Consider the following 23,815-nt stretch of genomic DNA (forward strand, 5'->3'; position numbering starts at 1 on the left):
TCAGAAATTTCGGTTTTGGGTCGATTTCATTTCGGTCCCGACCGAAATTCTGAAATTTCTGTCGAAATTTAAAACCATGCCTATTCATAGGCTGTTAGAATTCCCAAAAAAGCCAATAAAAAAAACCAATATGAAAAGTGTTTAAGCGATTTCAAGACAATGGAGTGCAGATATCATCTCCCTTAATAAAAATCGGGCTAATAAATATTCATTGGCATTGCATTTAAGCCACCCACATTTGATAAAGTTACAAATCAAGGCCAGACCCATCTCGAGGGTATACAATAAGGCCACAACCTAGCTCAACACTGGGCTACCAAGGCCATTGACAACCCTAGTATCACGGGCCTTCACTTTTTCCTCAGTGATAAACTCAGAAACTCGTGTGGCGCCCTAACATACTATATGCTAAGGCCAAGTGCAAGGTACCTAAGGCCCACTAGGCAGGGCGACAAGGTGTTTCTTCTTAACACCTTGACATGTTTCATACTTGAACTATCTAAAGAGTATTTATATAAATAAAAACTTCTCCACTCAAAAAAAAAAAAAAAACTATCAATTGTTACCTCTTTTGAGTATATCGAACTTCTAGAAAACTGGGATGAAGCCCTGAAAGTCAAGGGCAGCCCGGCCATGTAGAATTGGCAATGCCTTGGTTTCTCATATTTCCATGAACAAATACTTTGGGCTCCTTCAACTGTTAGCCATGTAATGGTTAGCTGAATCAACATGTATTCACCTTCCTAGCCATAAATTAATGTGGTGGCTGAAAGATATGAGATGGAAAGAAGCACTTTTACCATTACGATTGGAGGGAATTTGATTTGAAGACGAGCCCTTGAAAATCCATTTACAGAAAATAAACATTTGAATCCATCAATATCAGAGTGCTCACTGTTACATAATACAAGAAAAGGGTCAGAATCATTGATGAAAGAAATGGTAATCAATTAACAGAAGATTTGTTTTTTTTTTGCGCTTCATTTTCTTTTTGATCGATATGAAGGAAAACGAAAAGAAGGCATCCATAATCTGCCTATATGTATGTATGTATGTATGCATCTGTGTGTGCGTGTGTGTGTATATAGATACATATACACACATGCGTGCAAATATTAAAGAAATCTTAACACACCCATAAATATTTATGCATCTATTGTCTCTGTGGTCACATCTGGAGTGTTCTATTGTGCCTGAAACTTTCCGTGGCTCACCCCAATACCCCATTATTTCTGGTGCTCACACCTTCTGTTTAAAGATCCAAATGAAACTGGGGCAAGTAAACTCACTGAGTTATTCATTGACTCAGTCAAGTTGAATAACCAATGGAAAAACTTAAAAATGTTGAATGAGTAAAAGAAAAGGAGTTGGTTTTATCGAATCGGCAAAGCCGCTGAAAACTTTGTAGACTTCGACAGTTTCTGGCTGAACTAAGCAAGTTTTTGAACATTGCAGATCATGCATAGACAAAAAAGGGGAGAACAAAAAAGCCCTACAAGTCTTCAGATGCGAACCAACTCTACAACCTTAAAACAAGAAAAGGGGATAATTTAAATTTTTCCCAAAGTGGGTGTGGCCAAGCTAACATGGTTCGATCAGTTGTCCGATGCAGGAACTTTTTGAAGTCTTGTTAGCTAGACTGAGTATAGTAGAGAGTGGACAGTGTTAAACTTACTTCAGAAGGTAAGTGAAATTTCTGCGGGGAAATTCTTCCATGGTAATCCCTTCTTCTTTTGAATATCTGCACTCATAGAGAATGTCGTGGTAATTACTATATAAATGCATGATAATTGGTATTAAAACCTATAAATTTAATCATATTGCACCGTACTTTTAAGGGTGACTATGCCTTGCCCCATGCAACAGTAGCAAACAGCAGAAATTAACGATAGTAATCATAGACAAGCAACTTTCTAGTCCGCAGGGTTCAGAGTCTAGGAAATGGGCTTTCGCATAAATCTTTAAAACAAGTAAAATGCATTACCTAGTTTCCTATTATCGCTAATAAATTAGCGCAGAAACCATGGTTGTATCACTTGTTCCTCCTGATCATTGCTTGCTTGATTTCCATATAAGTAGTAGCATTGAATGGAGCACACATTTCTTTCATGGTCATCACGTTAGCAAGACATTGACATGTGGATGTTTACTTACAAAGATATCAAGATGGCATACCAGACAATGCAAGCAAAATTACCACTGATTGCTGACTTGATTTCCACATCTTGGGAAGTTAAACAGTGAAAACAAGTACTCACAACAAACCCATCTATTTCTTATTCAGTATCAGTAAGATCCCATTACCAGTTTTATTCATTCTATTATTTTGCTTAAAATGGTCACTGGAATTTTACACAAGATATTTGCTCTAACAAGTAAATTATAGACTTACCTCCATGGAAAATTATTTTCACAAAAACGAGAAATTCCATTCATTGCTGCAAAGGAGTCGATGTGAACCCACTGATCCGTCATATTTTTAGAGTCATGTCCTATTGAAATAAACATTATCAAGTTATGTCAAATAAACATCATCATATTTAGTGATATCCCTAACAAATATAGTTTCAAAATAGAACATGATTCAGTTCATGAATGACAAAAAAGACGCCCCTATGTGTATAATAGTGTGGTAAAAGAAATTTTTGACAAAAAGCATTAAAAAGGACCAAAACAAAGGGAGATGATTTTTTCGCCCCCCGTGTAGGATAATACACCCTGCTTTTAACATTCATTGAGGGCAGACTTTAATGTTTTTTGACATCAAATCAAGTTGAAAGGGGGGTGTATTATCCTACAGGAGAGGGGGGAAATCATCTCCCCAAAACAAATTGTCTTCAACCTTGGTTTATGATTCTGGAAACAAAAGAAACCCCAAAAGCAACAAAAGATAAGTTTTTGATGGATTTTAGCTCTCCTATTAGTTGAGGGGTGAAATACCTCAAAGACCCCTCATTCTCCTTGAAAAAGTCCCCAACAAAATATACAAAATCTGGAAAAAGGAAGAAAAAACAAAGTCATGACGGTAACCTTCACTGCACTTTTGGGTCGGTTCTGCCTGGAATTTCTGAAATAAAAATGGTCTAAGACTCTAAATCTGGTAAAAAGAAAAAAAGGTCATGGCAATAACCTTCATTGAGATTTTGGGTCAATCCTGGATGGAATTTCTGAAATAAAATCGGAATTCGGACAGAAAATTTTGTCGTGATTAATGTTTTGGGTTCCATCACAGTAATGGATTTTTAGAAATGGGTCAGCTCATCCACATTGAATGGCTTGCATTTGCATTGTCGTCTCATGTCGTTCATGCAAGGGGGTGGAGAGATGGCCCAGATGGGTAGAGGGAGAGAAGCAATAAAGGGGATAGTAGACGAAGATAAACTGGAAGGAAAATCAAGGGCATTTTCGAACTCCCCAAGAATGAAATGGGCAGCATGGAGGAACAGAAAATAGTTCATATTGGTTATCTACATGAGGAATTTATGTGGACGTATTAACATATAGTAAGGGGAGCCATGCAATTCTCTTAATGAGGGGGACATAAAGGAATTCTCTGATGTTTTGTGAGGGATTCCACAAGAAAACCCCTAAAACTAATTATAACACTTACCAGCAAGGGAGAATAAAAATAGAAGTTCAAAGTACACCCACAAAACTTAAGATAATTGCAATCTCACCATGCTTACCTTTTCCGAATGACATGTATATCTTAGCCATGCCTTCATATGTGTATATTCACAATGGTGTATTAGTTCATTCCCTACATATAACATGACTGAAGAACACATAAAAAGTAATGATAATAAACTCACCTATTTTATGTAAAGCTTTTAGAGCATAAGCACCTGGATAGTTGTCATAGGACGCCATGAATGTCATCATAGAGCATCCTAGACTACAATAATCACAACATGAGCACAAGTGACAAAGTACAAAGGCTATATCTCTATTCTCTAGATAATGATGATTCATCCAACCTGACCAAAAGAGACCCGACCATGATGAGATAAATCCAATTCCACATTCTCTTCTTCCTATTGTTGTAGCTGAAAATACATAAGTGCGAGAGGCTAAGTATGATAATGACTAAACAAGACAGAAAGAAGAGATGTTAAATCCCAACACAAGATTTCTTCGAAAATCATAAAAAATTGTGCTTCTTATGTGCAGAATATCTTACTTCAGAACAACTACAGTTAGTTTGGTATTTACAGAAACCTTACAATAAAAACAAATTTCCACTGTTGACAATTTTCTTTTCATAGTGCGTAAACTATTGAGGCTAATAAGCTGTAAAAGCAACACACTCAGAACAAGTCTGATACAGGTATTCAACACATTGAATATTCAAAATTTGCAAACATTAGTTACATGGCTCCATGAATGAAACCAAAACAAGCCTCAGGGATTAGCAGAAAGTAAAAAGTAACAGTACAACTGCTGATAAATTTTTTCACCCTTGCCTATGTTTTCTGTAACATGTCCTACATTCATTTTCTAAATAGTAAAGTTATTGTATCTGATCTAAAAGTTAAAATATAGACCATATTAAGAAAATAATCTTAATTTTATGCGTGATATCTGCTAGAAAAAACTTAGAAATATTAATAAATGATAAGCATCAAAATATAAAGCATACATTCTGCTAGCTGAGACAGCTGCCGATACGTTGAAGATAGGAATTGAACTAATTATGAAACGGAGTTCCTGTGGCATCAGAGAACATGGTCACATGTAGGAATAAAATAATATTAGATCCCAGCAAATCAACTGAATTGAAATTGCAATCAGTTTTGCAAGACCTTGTGTGGAAGCTTCGAGTAAAGTAAAACAAATGAGAACACTGGCAGCATGTACCGTAAGATCCTCCTATCAACCAACACCCCGAACTGCAATACAAAAGCACAAGGTCAACAAAAGTACAAAACTATGTCTTACCATCTTATCCTTGCTAAAGAAATTGATTGCTATTTCGATTGGCAGTGACAAAACATGCATCTTCAAGAATAAAACATATTCTCAAAATATTTGATAGCAAGGCTTTTACATAGTTACTTTTTTTTGAAAAGTGACAAATTATATTTATACCATGAAGATTACATTGGGGACCAGGGGTCCCGCCTTGCATTTACATAGTATTATGGCGAGGAGCATGCTCCTGAGCCATCAAAAGAAACAAGTAAAAAGTAATCATAAATACATCAAGATAAGGTATAGCTCATCCAACGTGTCAACTCCCACCACTCCTTACAAAACTACAGACCCCATGGCAACCCCAACCGAAAGCCATTTCCCACAACCTCCTTCCCAATCAACCAAAAAGAATTCTTCTTCTCTCCAAATTGCCTGAGGACAAGTACATGTACAAAAGGGGATATCACCCAAAGCGAAAAACTGGAATCTCTCAAGCTAAGGGGAATTAGATTCAATACAACTACTCCACTTCCTCGAAGTAGTGCCTAAGATAACCAGGCCTAAGAAATTGAGGCTTTAATGAAGATCTTCATCATTTCATCCACTCAATTGCTTCCTCAGAAATACTCATCGAGACGAACTTAATCAAGGTAGAACAACTCTTGAAGAGGGGAATCAAAGACTCTCTCAAACCTAACCTAAACCTTCCATGCCGGCCTCTTCCGAGAGTTTTAAAAGGGCTCCTTTAAACTACCAAACAATCAACACAAAAATCTTCCTCCCTTTAATCCAAAACTCAGTTACTACTTTGCTGCTAAATCATATAAATGACTAAATTTTCAACAATGCATCATAAATAGATATACATATATAGTATGATATGGTAAACATGGATACAAGAAATTGACAAACAAAAGATGGGGACCTAACAAATCAAGCAAAGACATGCATGGAAAAAGCTCCAATAAGATTCAATTCTACCAGGAACTTTTCCATTAAAAAACATGTCGAGTTGGTAATGATTGATGCATTAGGGATGAGATTTACTCATTTATATGTGCGGGCGGACTAAACCCATAACAAAACATACAGACGTGACACCATCCCTGAAAGTTCCAAGCAAACTTGGAATTATTTTTTTCGCTCAACAATGTGTCCATTGATCACAAATCAGTGGTAATTACTACACTGAGTAAACAAATAGGCATTTCAACTGAAGCCTTTTTAAAGAAGATGTCTTGTTAAGTACACTGAAAAATGAATATTAAACATTTTTACAAGCTAATTTTTATTAATGATTGGAGTTGTCAAGCGTACATATAGAGAGTGGAGTATGCATGTTAGTTCTAGTCTTCGGCCCTCACTAAGGGTATTTTAGTCAATGTAATAAATCTAGATGTGTTAATATAAGGCAAGGGAGCTCTTTACACCTTTCGCTCATTCACACTTTTATCTCTCTCTCTCATCATCTCCATCTCTATTTTCCATCTATCCTAACTAGTTCCATCGAGCATCATGGTATCAAAGCCCAATGTTTCAAAATGCAGATGCGAGTCAAAATGGAGCCAAAGCAAATCCTAGTCGACTCAGCACAATGCGGATAGGTACTCAGTTGACGCGCTCATAACTCAGAGAAGTCAAAGGATTTTTGATTGACTTTGTAGGGAAACACGTGGACTTGGACAAGTATGCAGCCAACATAAAAGACTCGGAGGAGTCCACGATGACACGGAGAGTTTTGAAACTATGTCAGAGTCTCTTCTAGATTAATATCCTTTCCTCCATTTCTGTTCGTCTTTCACTGCAGACATCAGCCAAGAGAAGGACTGAAGTCAGCCCTTTCTTTTCAGGTGAATATGGAAGGGGTTTGCATCCATTAGTCGTTTTTCCAGCCTGCATTAAAATCTGCAATTTTTTTCCTCATTTTGAAGCTTTTATGGACAGCGGTACGGGTTTTAGGGTTTTCCTACTTGCATGAGCAGATTTATGCAAATCAGGTTTTTTTATGCTCCAAAAGGGTTTGATGAGGGCTTCCTCCTCCATTTGGGTCGTTTTTGACCCACAAAGCTGCTGGTACACTTTGTTTGAGCTACAAAGTTGTATCTGTAGTATTGTGACGATTCTTGCATCAAAAGAAGCTGTTTTTTTCCTGAAAATGGAAACTGAAAATAACCCAACCATCAATGCCATTAAGCTTACATCATCAAACTATCAGCAATGGGCCATTAATATAACCCTTTATGTCAAAGGTTGCATATAGATGGGGCTCTTCATTTGGACTACATGGCCCAAGGCAAGCACTCTAGATGCTGAAAAGTGGGATGCCGATAATTCTAAAATTCTGGATCTTGATGGGGACTGCATCAGATCTTAACTCTGGATCCCTCAATTGCTCGACAAGTTGGCTGCGACCTTCGCCCTTGGTGAATATTATAACAAATTAACAATGTTTATCAACTAAGTCATGTAATAGCAGTGTGTAAGCAAGGGGACCGATCTATAGAGGGAGTATTTTAGCTCATTAGAGAGCATGTGAGAGGAACTCATTCATTATGGACCTCTATCAAACTTTGGGGAAGAAGAAATGGCTAAGCTTGCCAAATTTGAGGAGCGACGTCAGATACACATTTCTTGCTGAACTTTCTATGAACAAAACAGGATTCTTATCCTATGCCAACCACTTCCTCCTCTTAGTAATGTTTATGGTATTCTTTTTGCTGAGGAGTGTCGGTCTTTAATGTGTAGCACTCCCATGATTTCTCGGGAGTGTGCTGCATTTGTATCGGATTCTCCATCCTCCTGCTAGTTGTCGTAGAGGGCCTCATCGCGGTTGTGGAGGTTGTGGACGTAGCCGACTTCTGTCACTTGTTCTTACTGTGGAGTGGTTGGGCATGAGCACAACCATGGTTATAAACTCGATGGTATCCCTGTGGAATTCCATTTCACCTTTCGACATGCTCTTAAGCTCCTACTCGCCCATCAACTTACACAGCTACTACGGATTCATCCTCTACCATGTCCACTGCACTGTTTGACTCGCTTAGCTGCTTGATGGCTGAGATGGCCAAGATGATATGTTGTGAGTTGGGCTCTCAGGCTCATACTATCGATCCATCATGACCTCCATCCTCTACTATTGTTGAGCTTCCAAGTACCTCACTTTCATCCTCCTTTGCTACAACTTTCTCACCCTCATCTTCTCGTTGGGTCATTGACTCGAAGGCGATGAATTACATGATGCATGTGAACTTCTAGCGATGAATCTCATGATGCATGTGAACTTCTAGTGATGAATCACATGACGCATGTGAACTTCTATGGCTTTGTTCTCTGATCTCTCTGAGTTGGGATTTTTTACTGGTGGCCCTATGCCTTTTCATTACGATAATAAAACAGCTATCCAAATTTCCTTTTGACTCTGTTCTCCAGGGGCAAATCAAACACATTGAAGTAGATGTGCACTTTGTTAGGGAGAAGCTCCGTGATGGCTCTCTGGTGATTCCTTATGTTCCCTCATCACATCAGTTGGCCGATATTTTTCTAAGGTTGTAGGGTATGCTCCACTTCAGGATAATTAGTACAAAGTGAGACATGTCAGATATATATGATCAGTGTGAGAGGCAGTGTTATTAGGTGTATAGAGTGATGTATGTTAGGTCTATTCTTTAGCCCTCATTAAGGGTATTTTAGTCATTGTAATAATTCTAGATGTGCATGTTAAAATAAGGAAAAGGACCTCTTTCACTCATTATGCTCTCTCTCTCTCTCTCTCTCTCTCTCTCTCTCTCTCTCTCTCAACCCTAGCTGGTTCCAATGAGCATCAGGAGCCATGCAGGTGTTTTGTGCATGAAAGTATGCGACGCTTTAAATAACTAAAGAAAGAACAAGGACTTGACGGAAAGAATGACTAATGTAAAATTGTAGTTGCATTTTTTACCATTCAATAAATAAATAAAATTGCAGTTGCATCAAATCCTAAACTCACCACACAAAGAGGATATGCTGCAAGCAATGAGCGGGGGAGAGCGGAAGTGAAGTACCAATAGAAAACATGTGTCTGAGTAGATAAAAACGTTAAAGAGACAAAAGTAAGATCTATTCTATGCAAATTATCAAAATGGAAAAAATAAAAGTGTGCATGGAAGTTTTTGAAGAAACTATAGTGGATATCTCAGAGTGTCAAAAGCCCCATTAAGAAAATGTATCAAACTGTATAAAAAATGCAACGATGAGAATGCAAGTGATTATACTATGATTGCAAGCAAAATCCTTCAAATTGGATATTAGAATTAGAGAAACCACACCATGGAGTGCAGATTTTCCAATGCACCAAGGAAAATGTGGTCATTACATGAATGATTTCAAGCACAGTTAGCTTGGAGACATAATACAATGTCCATGTCAACAAGCGAAGAGAAGATACTGGAAATCCAGTAACCATGTGAAACACGAATGATAGTTAAGATTTCATATACATCGTGGCTAAAAGATAATCAGGGCTGGATATGGAAAAGGATAACACAATATTTATATCAACCGCATTCTATGTTGCATCATTACGGGTTCGAGTGTCGGAATCCGACACGGATATCAAGTGTCGGATTCAGTAAACCTCAAAAAGAAAGATTTGTAGATTTTCCAAAATAGTTCAATAAATTCTCAAATTTGATTTTTTTTACATAATAATAAAGTTATAACAAGTCATATCTTTAAAATTTGAATAGGTTAAGTAGTCATAATGCTTTATTTTCACGTTAAGGAAGGATAAAGCTCAAAACATTCATTAATTGTAAAGTTATGGTGGTAGTATTCAGAAGAAAAAAAAACAGATACAAGAATCCCGAAGTTTTGGAATCCAAGACACGTCTGACACGGGTAATTCGTCCATTGAGAAGAATCATGTAACATGGGCACATTAAATGTGAGTCAACAGTTTGAATGAGACCGACACACAAGAATCTCCCACAAACACTCTCACACACGCATACAGTACGTTTCACTCACACAACCGCAAACCTACATCCACACACTTAGAGGCAAAACCATTCACATGATGCATCTAGACAGGCACAAATACAGAATAACACATCAGTGCATCACATAAGATATTTTTGATAATCATTAGCTTATGCACTTCTATAAAGGATACGCCCCATTCAGAACTTCGATTTTGAACAGAGTTAAACCAGAAAACTTCGAACTCAGGCCACACTATTTTCTGCCACATAATCGTATCTACTAGCACAGAAACACCTGCATCAATCCACATATTATTAGTGAATATTATTTCGAAAATTATATAATAAGAAAAAAACAGTATAAGAAAAAATAAATTGGTATGTCTAGCATGTCCAAGAACAAAGGATTAACCAATCAGTAAGAATGGAAAACAGCATACCCACCTATGCCCATAACAGCTGCGCTGATGCAGCATTTTATTGCTTCCCAGAGTGAAACCGATTTGGTCTGTAAACAAAAAATTCAAAGATTAAAAAGCATGGGTATTTATCTTGACAAAATTTCAAAGACAAAAATTTCAAAGATTAAAAACCAACTTGGTCATATACATATAGCCTGACTACGTGGAAATGGACATGTTCCTATGACATAATACGAAAGATACAGAACTTTAAGTCCCTGAGCATACTGAGGTTTATATAGTACACGGTTAAATTAATATACATTAATACGAACAAAATTCAAAGTAAAAGATAAAATGCACCAGAAAGTACAAATATAGTCCATATTCATGAGAAGTAACTTGCATAGCTTAATTGTCAATATCATAGAAACAAAACAAGCATCATCATTAAGAAAGGCACTTTACATGACCACTTAACCTAGAACAAGTATTTGTTTCAATTTGAAGTTGTCATGATCTCAAATAGGTTCACAAGAATCCACAAGTACTGATCCAATCACCGTTGGATGTAGTGGCAAGACTCTGTAGGTATTAACACATTTATACAAGAGGCTGGAAGGCAGACAAAAAAATACACTCCATATACAGTGCACTATAGTGAGAAATATCTCCGACATTTTCGAAAATATCGCGATATTTGACGACTTTTTGATAAAATACTGAGATTTTGAAAAAGTCATAGAGATAACTTCATATTTTAATTTTTAACGGAAAAAATCAAGAAAATATCGGGATAAATTCACGATACTAATTGTTGTTCTAAATTTTGTTTTAAAATTTAATATTTTTAAATATTTTGAGAAGATAATAAAAAATGCATTAAATCAGAGAGAGTACAGAGGGACAAGATGTCCCTGAAATCTACAATGACAATGCAAAAAGGCCCCACCCAAAGGAGGGCCAAAAAATCCAAAAATTACAACGGCGGAGTAAAATGGAGAAGCACCGAAGCACGATCCACGCCGGCCTTTGCTAACACATCCGCAAGATCGTTGCCCAATCTGCGTGTATGCTTGAGCACAGGCCTAAAAGCAGCAACCAAATCCCTGACCTCGTCAATCTTGAAAGCAAGACGCCAAGGGCCACAAACCTTATTTTATTTGTTAGTTTTTCCAGATATAAACTATAAAGCCAAAATTAACAAAAAAAAACCCAGAGATACACCATTCCCTAGAATTTCCTGACATAAATAATTGTGACTACGGCGCATACTACTAACTTCTACAGTAAGTAAAATAATGATAGAAAGCTTTCTGCAGAAATTCATAAGTCAATAGTGTGTGTATATAACAAAGATCTAGTACAACTGGATTGTAAAGACTACTAAGGTGCTGATCTAGAAATAATTTTCTGAGCAGTAGGAGACTGATCAGCTTGCTTTAAAACAGTCCTCTTGCCAGCTCCAGATCTGAGTCTGCTCTGCTTATTTTTAGATTTCCTACCTCTACTCTGTAGTTGCTACTCAGGTGTTTCATATGTTAACAAATAGTACGCTTATTATATGTAATCAAAAGGAATCCAGTTTCCACTTATAATCAACATTTCCTTCTGAATTGCAAATTGAAAAAAAAAAAAAAAAAACATGACTTGGTCTCATGTTTGGACCAAGAACAGCATGCTTCACCTCTAATTCCTTACACTGAACCCCAGCAAGCAATATCTCACAAAGTACTAATTAAGAGTTCCTAAGCATGCATAAGCTTTGGATGATTCCAAGCAGTAGAATTTTCAATTGTATATCATAATATTTACAAGCAGCAGAAATTTCAATCGTATATCATAATACTTACAAGCAGTAGAAATTTCATTCGTATTATCTCACAAAGAATAGAAGAAGCCCCACTTCTACAAGTAGTAGAAATTTCAATCGTATAAATTTTAATTCAATCTCACAGTGGACTGTTTGAATGATATAAACAGAAATTTCCAGGCAATTATTGAACAGGTGACATACCAGCAAAAGGGCTAAGCCGATGGGACCCAAAAGTAACAATGTATCGCATCGAAATACTACTGTGGCGAAAGTCTGTCATTCAGAAAACAAAGAACTATGAGATAATTGCCGTGACAAATAAAAATATGGAACTGATATATAGGCACTCATTATACATGATTCACATATTTACACAAAGAAGTCATTCTTACTTGCCACAATTAACACAAATATAAAGCATCAGATGCAAATATCAAAGATGACATCAGCAATACAAGGACTCCGATGTTTACGCCAAAATATAGAACTACTTGGGGTAGCCGGTAAGTTGAATCACAAAACAGAATAAATGAAATAGGCTCATTAAAAATGTAGGCTCATGCCATTAAAAAAAATGAAAGTGGGCCACATTAAAAAAAAGTGTTTGAAAAACAAAAGAATGTGCTGGCAGAACATCAAGAGTTATGATTTCCCCCCCTTGCACAATGTGCAATAAGAACTTGTGGGTAGCATGATAAAAGCCATGATTTTGCCCTTTTGTTCCCAGCTGTATTATACTGATATTGTACCATAAATAGTTAAGCGTATAAAGAACTTGCCAGAAGTTAGAATTCCCGATCCAACATACATATCAGGGTATCAGGATCCAACATACATCTCAGGGAATAACTATTCACAATCAGCAGTAGGACACATTTAAGAACTCACGGCTCCCATTTGCTTTACAGCCTGTGGGGATGTCATTAACTAAGATGCAGTTCTAGAACTAACATGCCCAGAAAATGGGACCTGATTCGCAAATAGATAGAGCAATGCCTAATTCAAAAGCTGAATTTCTATGATGAAAATATACATACCAAACATCTTAAAGTTGCCAAAAAACTACCCTTGAACCAAAAGGCATATGCCAAGTTGACTGCATATGGATAAGATAATATCAGTTGCAGCCATGATAAAATAAAACTTGGAAATATTATGTGGTTAATGGTGAGGTAATCCTGTTCAACGCATCAAATTTAGAAATGAAGGTTACTGCAATCTTGGGAAAGAGGGACACAGACTTGGTTAGCCAAAAAATTTGAATGACTCAAGCTGAGTTATGTAAAGTTTGACTAGGTAAAATAATTAAAAACAAAAATGTAAGACAGAAATAAAATGTGATGTCATTGATATGAATTTCCAAGTTAATAAGAAGTGACAAATTGAGAATATTATAACATTTTCTAAGAGAAAATTTTCAAAATTAGATTAGATCTCAAGAAAATGGTTCCACGGCAAGGTAAGAATTTTCTCAAATTGGATATTTTCTTTTTCTTTTCATTTAAGTAAAATCGTGATCTCATTCTCAAAGTGGAACCTCCTTTTTTTCTTGAATGGCAAGTGGAACCTCTTTGTTCACTCTATAGAAAGTAGAACAAACACATATGAATGTCAAGGGAGTCTAAATTCCAATAACAATGTCTAAGAGAGCAGCATCCTTGATGACCTTCTCACCCCCCTCTCCCCAACCAAGACCCAGCTTAAAATAATCTTACTTTCCCCCACCCCCTTGCAATGATAACCATGAACAGCAATGATAGGTTACAAAGAACCCCAAAAGCAACTGGGAAATAAAGAAATGCAAAACTTAAGAACATCAAAGTTCGAAAGAAACAAAAGAAAAAGGAAACCAGATTCTCGAGCCATTCATGTGTGCTCTCTACATACAAAACATCCTCACTAACTAAAACACCACTCATTCTTCCTCATCAAATTCTCTTAGACTAGAAAATAGAAACACCCATCTCCATGATGAAGACCTCTTTCGAGAATCAATTCAACAACTGCTTACAAGGTTGCTTTCCATCAGCAAAAGCTGGTAGCAAACATGATAACAATAACATCGATAACCAAGTTGCACGAAAGAACATTACATAAGACCATAAAACATCATTACACAACTTGATGTAGTATCATAGAGGTAAACAACCTCCATTTAAAAAAAAAAAGGTAAACAAACCCACCTCTACTAAAAGTTCACTGCTTTTGTGTTCTGTTGACCTTTAAAAACCAGTTACTCAATCTGAATACCTGCTAGCAGTTGAAATAGGGTCGTTTTATCATATATTTTTGTATAAAGGGTATTTTAGTCATATATAGTATAAACTCAGTTAAGTTAATAATAAAAGAGGTTAAGCAACACGAATTGTGGAACTTCCATCCCCATTAAATTCTTTTCTTCTCCTTCTCATCCTCTGACTTTCCGTGTATATCCAGCATTTCTACATAGTATTAGAGCAGATCTAGATCCGAGGGAACCAGATCTCTAGATCTTTCAAACGCTCGACTCCAAATAAACTACAAGATAAAACATTGTAAAGTAAGGGACCTAGATTCATCTCCCCAGGCCGTATGGCTGACATACGGCTGACATCATCAGCCATACAGCTCATCTTCTATCAGATTTGAAAGAAATATGAAAATCTGAGTACATCCGAGTCCGACCAAAGAAGTAATTTACATGATTCTTAATTGATTCTTTGATTGAGTTATGTGAGATTTATGAAGATTTGAGTCTCTAAAAAATCGTGAATTAGAGGGATATGATAAAGTATTTTGATTTGATTTCCCTCCTGGATATATTTTTTTTAGGCAAACCCAAGGGATCCTCATCTCTTTTTTTTTGTTACAAGTGTGAAACTACCAATGAGTCCAAAAACTTAAGCTGTTGGAGAAGGTGTTATTTAATCTTTTATACTTTTAACACTCCCCCTCATGCGTGGCCCCTCTTTCTTTGGGTTCACCCACATGTGGCACATGTGGCCCCACTTTTGGGTTGACCGTTGCATGTGGATTTTTGACATCAAGGAGGTTTGGACTCAGGACCTTTGGCTCTGATACCATGTGAAACTACCAATTTCTCTAAATGCTTAAGCCGTTGGAGATGGAGCTATTTAATCTTTTATACTTTAACAATAAGGAATCAAATGGGAGTGATCCAGAGAGGTTTAGATGAGATTTGAAGGGGGCTGCACTATTCTTTGTGAGGTTGGACTATCAGAAGAAGAATCATCTGGGAGAGAAGTAGTCACATGGTACACCTAGGAGTACAAATTACAAACGCTAGGCTTGATTACCTTGAATGGTCGTAGTTGGCAACGACGTTCATTGGGAGCAAATCTAAGTAAGGATACATCAATAAGCCGGATCAAAGAACCAAAAGTGGGTAATCCCACCTTTGAAATTTGGGGTCAGAATATCTGACAACCATGTCTTTGGGACATTGCAGCCAAGACTACTTATTACAAACATGACATTGCTCAGGTTCATCAGTTGCATCAAAAGATTGCCAACCTAACTCAGGGTGATATGTCTATTGAAGAATACTATGGAATTCTATGGAATTAGTGGGAAGAAGTAGACCACTATCAGGCATCAGCCCATCACTCCTAGGGTTGAGGATATAAGGATGCAGATTGAACAACAAAGACTTTAGAGGGTTGAGTTCAGATCTAGAATTACATAGATCGGGTTCTGGGAAAGGATTCTCTTAGGAGAACAAATGCTAAGGGTCCACACGGTGGTAATTCTGTTCCTGGCATTCTCGATTGAACATATTCTTTTGCTTGGTCCCCATCAATAATTTCCAAAAAAAAAGACCGTCTTTGAATAATATAAGAGTTGCAACTTGCAATGTGAGACGTGTCAAATTTCCAAGCATTGTACAAGTAATTTTTCTCCAAGTATCAATAAAAGTGATTCCTTCCTTGATTGTGCATTCAATTGTGTGAGACCATCCCCTTTAGTTTCTATGTTTGGATATAGATATTCTGTACCTTTTATTGATGATTTCTCCCGAGTTACCTGGATATATGTTATGAAAACTAAAGATGAGGTACCTAACATTATTAAGATCTTCCATTAGATGATCTAGAACCAGTTTAAGACCACTATCAAAATCTGTAGATCTGATAATGGTGGTGAGCATATTTCTCATGAGTTGCAAGGTCATCTAGTAGAAAATGATATTAGTCTCAAATCAGAAGTTCATACACTCCCCAACAATGGAAAAAAAATGATCACAAGTTGATAAATTTGCACAAGTGCTTAACTCATAAAAGGTTTGTACGCCAAAGGGACTTAATTTGTCACCAACTTCGTGCCTTCAATATAAAATTAGGAACCAAATTTGACCTTGTAAGCTTTATAACAGGTTAAAAAGTTAATTGTCAGACAAAGTATCACATAAAAATAGAAAGATAACAAATATATCATACATATTAATCATAGTAAAGTAAATGCAATGATCCAGGAATGAAGAGTGTCTCTGCAAAAGGTAATCACCTAAACCCAATGCTAGTATATTAGGAAGAGGACGTGTGCAATAGAACAGTAAATGAAACTGAAAAGATGTTAGTATTACAAAGAAAGCCTCAACTTGGTAGCCAAATTCCCTTCTAACCTGTACAAATATAACATAGTTCTGGTCAGTATTTCTATCATATGGATCAATAACAAAAATAAAAGATTGACAGAAAATGAGTGAATCTGATGAATGCAAGGAAAAATGCCTTACATTTACACATTTGCAGATGCTTGTGTTCATGATAGTCCTTTTATCTCTTTTCTTTTTCCTTTTACTTTTTAGTTTTTGAGCAATAACGGAAGACTGGTTCTTAAAGCAGAAAGAACAATACATCAGAAACATTGGGACAAGCTGTCCCAAACGAACACCCGAGATTGGATGATTTCGTGGTTGTTCACTACATCTTGAAATTTTGAGAAATGTATATGTTCCTCTTTATGTGCTTTCAATTAATGTTCACTTGTGTCAAGACTCGCACTTTAAAGTATAGTAATTAGAATTCCAATATTTTGTAATGAGCCTTTAAAGGTGAAATCAGCCACTAGCTTTAAAGATGAAATCAACTCCTAGCAACCCCATCAGCATAGAAAACCTTGATGTTATGATAAACTAGGAGGTAGAGCCTACGCTTTTCACCACAAAGGGTTTAGGTTGGAAACAAGATGAACAACCTATTGTTGCTGCAGATGTGGAAGACAAGGACAACAGCAATGATGGTACCGCTGCTGTTGGTGATGATGAGGGGTATCAGTTGATCGAGTATGATGATACAACTTACGAGCAGGAGATGAGTGCAGAGATATTTGGGAGAACACAATGAACAATTCAGACTTGATTTTTTTTTTTTCCGATAATGGTAGCCAATTTTATTGAAAAAAGGACCGAGATTGTCAAAATACAATTCAGACTCGATTATTTCTTGGTTCTAATATTTTTTGGAATTTTGTATTATTGAATTGTGACTAGTGATTGTGAGTGTTATTGAGTTCTGTACTATTAATTAGTCTCACCATGATTTGGCAGATGTTTTTAGTAAAATTTAGGTCTTTTTGTTAAATTTGGTTGATGTAATAGTTCTTATTTTTCCTAATGTTTCTTAATTTTAAAATAATTTTCCCATTTAATAAATCCACCACTCGTTACAAATTTTCTAGAATGGAACATTGAAACGTTCCAATTAGGGAATGCTCATCGGAACAGAATAGATAACTACGGTGCCCACATGGTTGAGATGAGGAAGAGCTTACACACCATCTCTACTAGGAACAGAACTACTAAACTTTAAAGCATTGCAAAAAGAAGAGGGGAGATCTAGTAGACAACACCTATAAAGCATTCATTTCTCAGCTGAATGTTCCAACACTTGTGCACCCGCAACAAAAAATTCCACACACTTTTCACTTATCACCACTCAGCCCATGCACAAATACTTGATAACATATGTTTGTGAAAGGACATGTCCCATCTATTTAGAGCTTTCAAACTTTAAGTTCTTTGAATATGATCCATAGAGATTTCTATATCATTAGAAAGGCCAGAAGATGCCAAAAGGAAAAAATGGAGCATAAGATCATTCCTTATGAAGAATGTCTCTTGAAGTTATAACCTATACTCTGCAAGGAATTAACAGTATTGATGCTCCAAAAATATAAACAATTGAAATTTAAGAAAAGGGCAATAATAAGGATCGAAGTCTTCATGTAAACCAAACATATGAATTGGAAGCTAAGACAACAACTATTTGAATGAACACAATCGCATTATGTGTTGATAAATTCACAAACCAAAATTCAAAATCATACCTGACTACGAAGAAAACGTAATGTCGACAATATGAGACAACCTAACACAAGACGAACTAGACAAGGGGAAAAAATAGGTATTAATCATATGATTTGAAGGTTAAAGGAACACCAAAGTAATGATATAAAAATGGATGCCAAGTGTTGATCTATGCAAAACGGATATTCCATTAAATAAAACAATCCAATATCCTACTTAGTACCATTTAGTACAAAATATGAAGAAAAACAGATGGACCATCAGCCGGTAGCAACTATTGGATGAATGATTTGCCAGATAATCTAATCAATTATAGACATTGTATTGCTCTATTTTTTTTTTTTTGACGTAATATATATTTTTTTCCTCATTTGTACCTGACCATCTCGGTCTTTTTTTAATGGAAATTTGTACCATTCATAAATAAAATAAAATTGAATTGCTCTATTTAAGAGGTTGTAGTAGAAAGAATGCAATGGTAGCACTGCTTGATATAAATATAAAACAAGAAATGGATAAATATAAAACAAGAAACAAGATAAATATAAAGCATGTGAACTTGGCAACACCAAGAGTGAGCATTTTGAGGATGACAATAATAATGGAAAAGCAATCATGGGTCAACAACATAATGAAAAGTACCACCATTAGATGAAGTCATTCAAAGTAGACCGGAAGTTTTTTTTTTTTTTTTTGGAACCGTAAAATAGACAGACAAGATTGTTGGCTAGCAATAGAAGAATCCCATAAGATAAAGGACTCTTGGTTGTTGAAGATGAGGAAATCATTCAAAAAAAAAGGAAGAAGAGGAAATCATGAAGAGCTTACATTAAAGTTAAGCTAAAGTAACACATCTCAGCTGCATGAAAATGAGCACAAGAACAAGTACATTAGCCATTTTGCATTTGAAGTTCATGTAATCATGTCTAATATACCAAACAGGATTTCATCTTTTCCACATTTTACATCCAATATGCCAACAGCAAGATACTTATATTTGTACAAGTCAATGTCCTCCATATTCAGAATCATCATTTTCATTCCCTATAGGATGGGTACCATTCTAGACAAATGCTCATATATAGAAAGCATGTCAGTGGCCAATCAATGCAATGGTTTCCTATCATTCATGTCCCCATAAAAGGAGTCGAGTTTGAAGTTATGCTTTTTGGTTCTCAGTGAACACATTGCTAGCTGCATAACTCGTACATATTTTCATGATAGACCTGGAAATATTAGTTACATACACAGGAATTTTCCTTGCTCATGAAGATGTACCACAGAGTAGATTCACTGATAAAAGCATAACTTCAAACTTGACTCCTTTTATGGGGACAAGAATTATAGGAAACCAATTGCATTGATTGGCCACTGACATGCTTTCTATATATGACATTACCAAGAATGGTAATAATGCTTTGCAATACAGGTATACACTCCATCCTACACTAGTTCAATATTTCCCATCTCACATTTCATGGTAAGTACCTCACACACACCAAGCACCAAGAAAATTCATGTTAAACTTCAGTGCAATTTTTTACTTGCATCAGTAAACTTCTATCAGTCTAGCTGTTACCAATGAAGCTAAGTCATGTAAAAACTCAATGAGCCAACCCGGAATGACCATACATTACAATGAAATCAACTAAATTAGCTTTTGCAACTGTCAGGATATTCAACATGAGTATTGCAAGCTTCTAGGCATAAATGATTACAGCAGAGATCTAGAAGATATTCCCAGAGACAACTTCCTTTTTTAACCAAACAGTACAGTTCACAGGAAAGTAATACCTATGATGCATCTTAAACAGTTAATTCCAGTACATATAGCAACATTCATTTAATACCAATGAGAAGAAAAAAATCATAAAGACGACAGTTTTTAAGGAGCTTGTCAATAGTTCTAAAGAACTAACCTGCAAAAAGACCATAAAGCTTTGGCAGCTGTAATATATGCATTATTAACGTAATTGGCGATGCCAACAACGAGATAACAATGGCACCTGCAAGGGAGCAAAATAAGTCATTGCAACCTTACTGAAACCTGGTTTATAAAAAATGAACTTGGCCATCTACAAAATTTTATCTCCTATTACAATGAGTCATTCAAGTTCCTTCAAAGCAACACATTGACCGTGAGAAAGTATATCTGAAAGTCTAAACACAGCCAACTGCAGCCAACTGTGAACAGATCAGACAACAAATTTACGTGTCATAAGTGATGATAGTATAAATAAAGCTCAGAGCACATAATCTTTTTTATTTTGAATGGTAGAGCATATAATGGAAAAGTCTTTGTTGTCCATTAGTGTGCCTCTAACTATCTATCTAGAGCAACCCAATTCTATCATTACCTTTCCCCATCTATCATATAAATCTGGCAAATCAACTCAACTCAACAAAGCCTTTGTCCCAAACTAGTTGGGGTCGGCTAAATGAATCCTTTAGAAAAAAATCATGAAGAAGGTAAATGGAATCTACCCGGCTCTAATCCTGGTTCTAGTTGGGTTCCTCTGTGTGGATCATTTCTAGCAAATCATCCTTCCTAAATAAAAAAACAGTACAACTCCTAACGGGGGAGAAAATTGCACTGGAAAAGAATATGACACGTCCCACAAATAAAAAAATGATCGCAGGTTGGTTAATGACACCTATTTTTCTTTATAGGTAGATATGCTTAATGGCACCTTCTAGTTGAGCACTTGTATTAGTAAGTTTTTCCTAGCAAGCTATGTAAAGTGAAGAGGTCATAGATCCATCATCTACTTAGATTTTGTGGAAGAAAACAAGGGGAGAAAAAGAAGAGGATGAGAAGAAGAGAGGAGGAAAATGCCATGGGAAAAACTTTCTACGAGGATTCTCCCGATATGACCTCTTTCTATTAGAGACTAGTATAAATTACAAAATGACCCCTCTAGCAACACATTTTACAGCATTACCCTTGCAAAAGATAAACTACCAGTAACACATCCTGAATCAACTTCAATTTGGGTAAGATCCCAGAAGTAAGCAATAGAAAAAATTTACCAAAAAGTTCAAAAGTCTCTAATATCCATGCCACAATTCAGGAATAAGATGTGAACACACATCATCACGCTTAAGAGCATCCACATGTTAAGTAACTTGGAGAAGGCTCAATCACCAAGGATTTACAAGAACAACACCAATAACCAATAACTTCAACCGGAGTATTTATCTGTACAATAGTGTTATTTAAAATATGAAGATAGCTCTGGAATAAGTGTAAGCAGAAATAGATTTCAAAAGGACAGAGAATCCATATCTATATAGATGAAAGTAGAAAGCATGCATGTACACAAGCAACACTAAATCTGCATCTGTGGAAGTACATAATACTCACCTACGAAAGTACGAGAGACAACTCCTGGAAAATCCAAATGGTCATACTGTGATTAAAAAAAACCATTAACAAACTCCATTTTATCAAACCTCATATGCCATACAACCAAATATATTTTAAAAAGGTATACACAATGGATCCAGGAGGTATAGGGCTGAACTTGCCTTTGCTAGATGATGGCGATGATAAAGAATATCATGCATTGCCTTAAGTGAGCAGCAATAATGACAAAATAAAAACAGAAGACACAAGTTAGTTGTAGGGCCAGAACTAAACAAATGTAAGAAATCTAAAGCAGAAATAATGGAAGCAGAAGCAATGAGCACTGCTACTGTGCATCGACACATCACATCCATTTTGCCATTTTTAGCCCACGGGTGGAACCTCACGCATGACAGATCTGTGTGGTGATAAAGAATATTGATCTAGTGGGCCACCAAGAAACACAGAACGAATGGAAGATTCTAGCCACCTGATCAAAAGGCAGTTCCATAAAAACTGTCCATTCCATTAGCAGACCGTGGCCGATCAGTTGGGGTCATCAACTTGCCATTGGGAGCTGTAAGTTCCGCAGAGACTTGTGTGGCCCACCAGTTAAATGGCCCCAATCACCAAAAAATGGGCCCCGTGTACAGTGGGACCTCAAGCAAGAAATGGATCTCGGGTGCCATTGTTCTAAACAAAAGCATTACAAGTGAGAATCTATAAGGACATGTCTGGCAACCAGGATTTTCTTTTTCCATGATAAATTAGTGTCTCCAAGTGGTGAGAGAGTGTAGGGTGGGTTGGAGGAGAGAGATTTGGGAGGGCACAATTGATATGAGGGTGAGAAGTGGCTAAAAACCAAGAAAAAAGTCGATCCTATCTTGAGCAGAGTTTTTGTTTCCGGATTTTAGCAACTTCTCACCACTTGGAAGACACTAGTTTCCTGATTTTTTAGCCACTTCACCTGCCCAACTCCTCTCTCACCACTTGGAGTAGCCAAACGTGCCCTAAGGCCATGTTTGGATTGCAAGAAAAAAAATTCTCACGAAAAAAATCTCTTTCCTCTATTTAGGGGGAAATAATATGATTATGATTAATTTAAAGCTATATCATAATAAATTCAAGGTGCCTCTAAATTAAAATTGAACAGTGTTGGTTCAAGTTATGTTTTTTTTGTGTGTGTTAAAAAATTAGGAGATTTTAGAAAAACTTTTCCATAAAATTCATGCAATCCAAACAGGACCTAAGAGAAGTCATAGTTCCAGGAATGAATTATATAGGCGCTGTACTAACAACAACAACAACAACAACAAAAATCCAAATCAAAGACCATAGTCTCAAAGATGAGTTATAAAAAAAAGGGGGAAAAACAACAAGAACAACCACAAAAACAAGTATTTTCGAAGAATTGACATAGTATGATTGCAGAATTCCCTTCCTGATGTATCTCCAAAAAAACTATAAGAAAATTCAAAACAGGATCCTTGGGAGTGAAATTTTCAGCCGAATGTGATTCTTATTATGAGATTGATGCCCTAAAAAGAAACAGCGGCCACATAGAACCCAAAAGCAACAGAATTTTTGCAAAGAAATTGTTTAAAAGTATACCTGAACATTGAAGCTCTCTTCGACCTTTGTGTATGGAACCATGAAAACATAAAACGTGGTAATAGATCCCAGTAGCAAATCCCAACCTGGATAATTCATAAAAAACCATGAAATCAAACGAGGTTTCAGACCCCATGAGATAGATTATATGGAAAGAGTGAGGGTAAGAGAATGATATTCTCACCATAAAGCTCGAAAAATTTCGAAGATTTACGATTTGAGGGCTCTGGTTTTTCCGGTGCCATCGGAGAGAGTGAGAGTGAGAGAGAGAGAGAGAGAGAGAGAGAGACGTGCTTGTTGTGTGCTAAGATGCCTAATAAATTTTACCAGTTTTCGATGCACGAATGAGGGACCGAGTGGGGACCACCGACCATACACTTGGCCCACATGTAAGTGATCGAAGCTATTGATCTTGTGCATACATCAGCTCATTGGTCCCACAGAGATTGCGGGGTGGTAATA

At 36.4% G+C, this 23,815-nt stretch overlaps 1 protein-coding gene across 6 annotated transcripts; it reads right to left on the bottom strand.

Annotated features, from left to right (window-relative positions):
* Positions 1-149: 149 nt before the first annotated feature.
* ALG12 (homolog of asparagine-linked glycosylation 12) lies at positions 150-23,705 on the bottom strand. 6 transcript variants are annotated; one of them, XM_077379058.1, is made up of 21 exons: positions 23,538-23,691; positions 23,354-23,439; positions 21,925-21,966; positions 21,761-21,806; positions 20,316-20,402; positions 18,417-18,472; positions 16,593-16,710; positions 13,127-13,185; positions 12,291-12,362; positions 10,317-10,380; positions 10,064-10,167; positions 8,900-8,971; positions 4,803-4,889; positions 4,640-4,707; positions 3,978-4,046; positions 3,813-3,895; positions 3,687-3,719; positions 2,393-2,492; positions 1,676-1,741; positions 801-894; positions 150-697 (listed from the first exon to the last, which is right to left on the bottom strand). In XM_077379058.1, the coding sequence occupies exons 1-21, from the start codon at positions 23,596-23,598 to the stop codon at positions 617-619; spliced, it is 1,548 nt and encodes a 515-aa protein (XP_077235173.1). In that variant the 5' UTR covers positions 23,599-23,691; the 3' UTR covers positions 150-616. The 6 variants fall into 6 exon arrangements, 4 of the variants coding, with proteins under 4 accessions (XP_077235173.1, XP_077235174.1, XP_077235175.1 ...); XM_077379059.1 differs by lacking the exon at positions 3,687-3,719; XR_013250569.1 differs by lacking the exons at positions 150-697; positions 801-894 and adding an exon at positions 2,941-2,992 and having other exon boundaries at positions 1,693-1,741; positions 23,538-23,692.
* Positions 23,706-23,815: the final 110 nt, after the last annotated feature.

The sequence above is a fragment of the Tasmannia lanceolata genome, unplaced genomic scaffold, assembly GCF_043159265.1.
Source record: "Tasmannia lanceolata isolate RefF3 unplaced genomic scaffold, GAP_Taslan_0.1 ptg000005l, whole genome shotgun sequence".
In the NCBI taxonomy this organism is placed as follows: domain Eukaryota; kingdom Viridiplantae; phylum Streptophyta; class Magnoliopsida; order Canellales; family Winteraceae; genus Tasmannia; species Tasmannia lanceolata.

Coding starts and splice junctions, on each gene's coding strand:
- ALG12 (XM_077379058.1), bottom strand. CDS start 23,598: ATGGCACCGGAAAAACCAGAGCCCTCAAATCGTAAATCTTCGAAATTT. Junction 20,403..21,760: donor TGTCTCTCGTACTTTCGTAG/GTGAGTATTATG, acceptor GCTCCCTTGCAG/GTGCCATTGTTATCTCGTTG. Junction 4,047..4,639: donor GCTGTCTCAGCTAGCAGAAT/GTATGCTTTATA, acceptor ATGTATTTTCAG/CTACAACAATAGGAAGAAGA.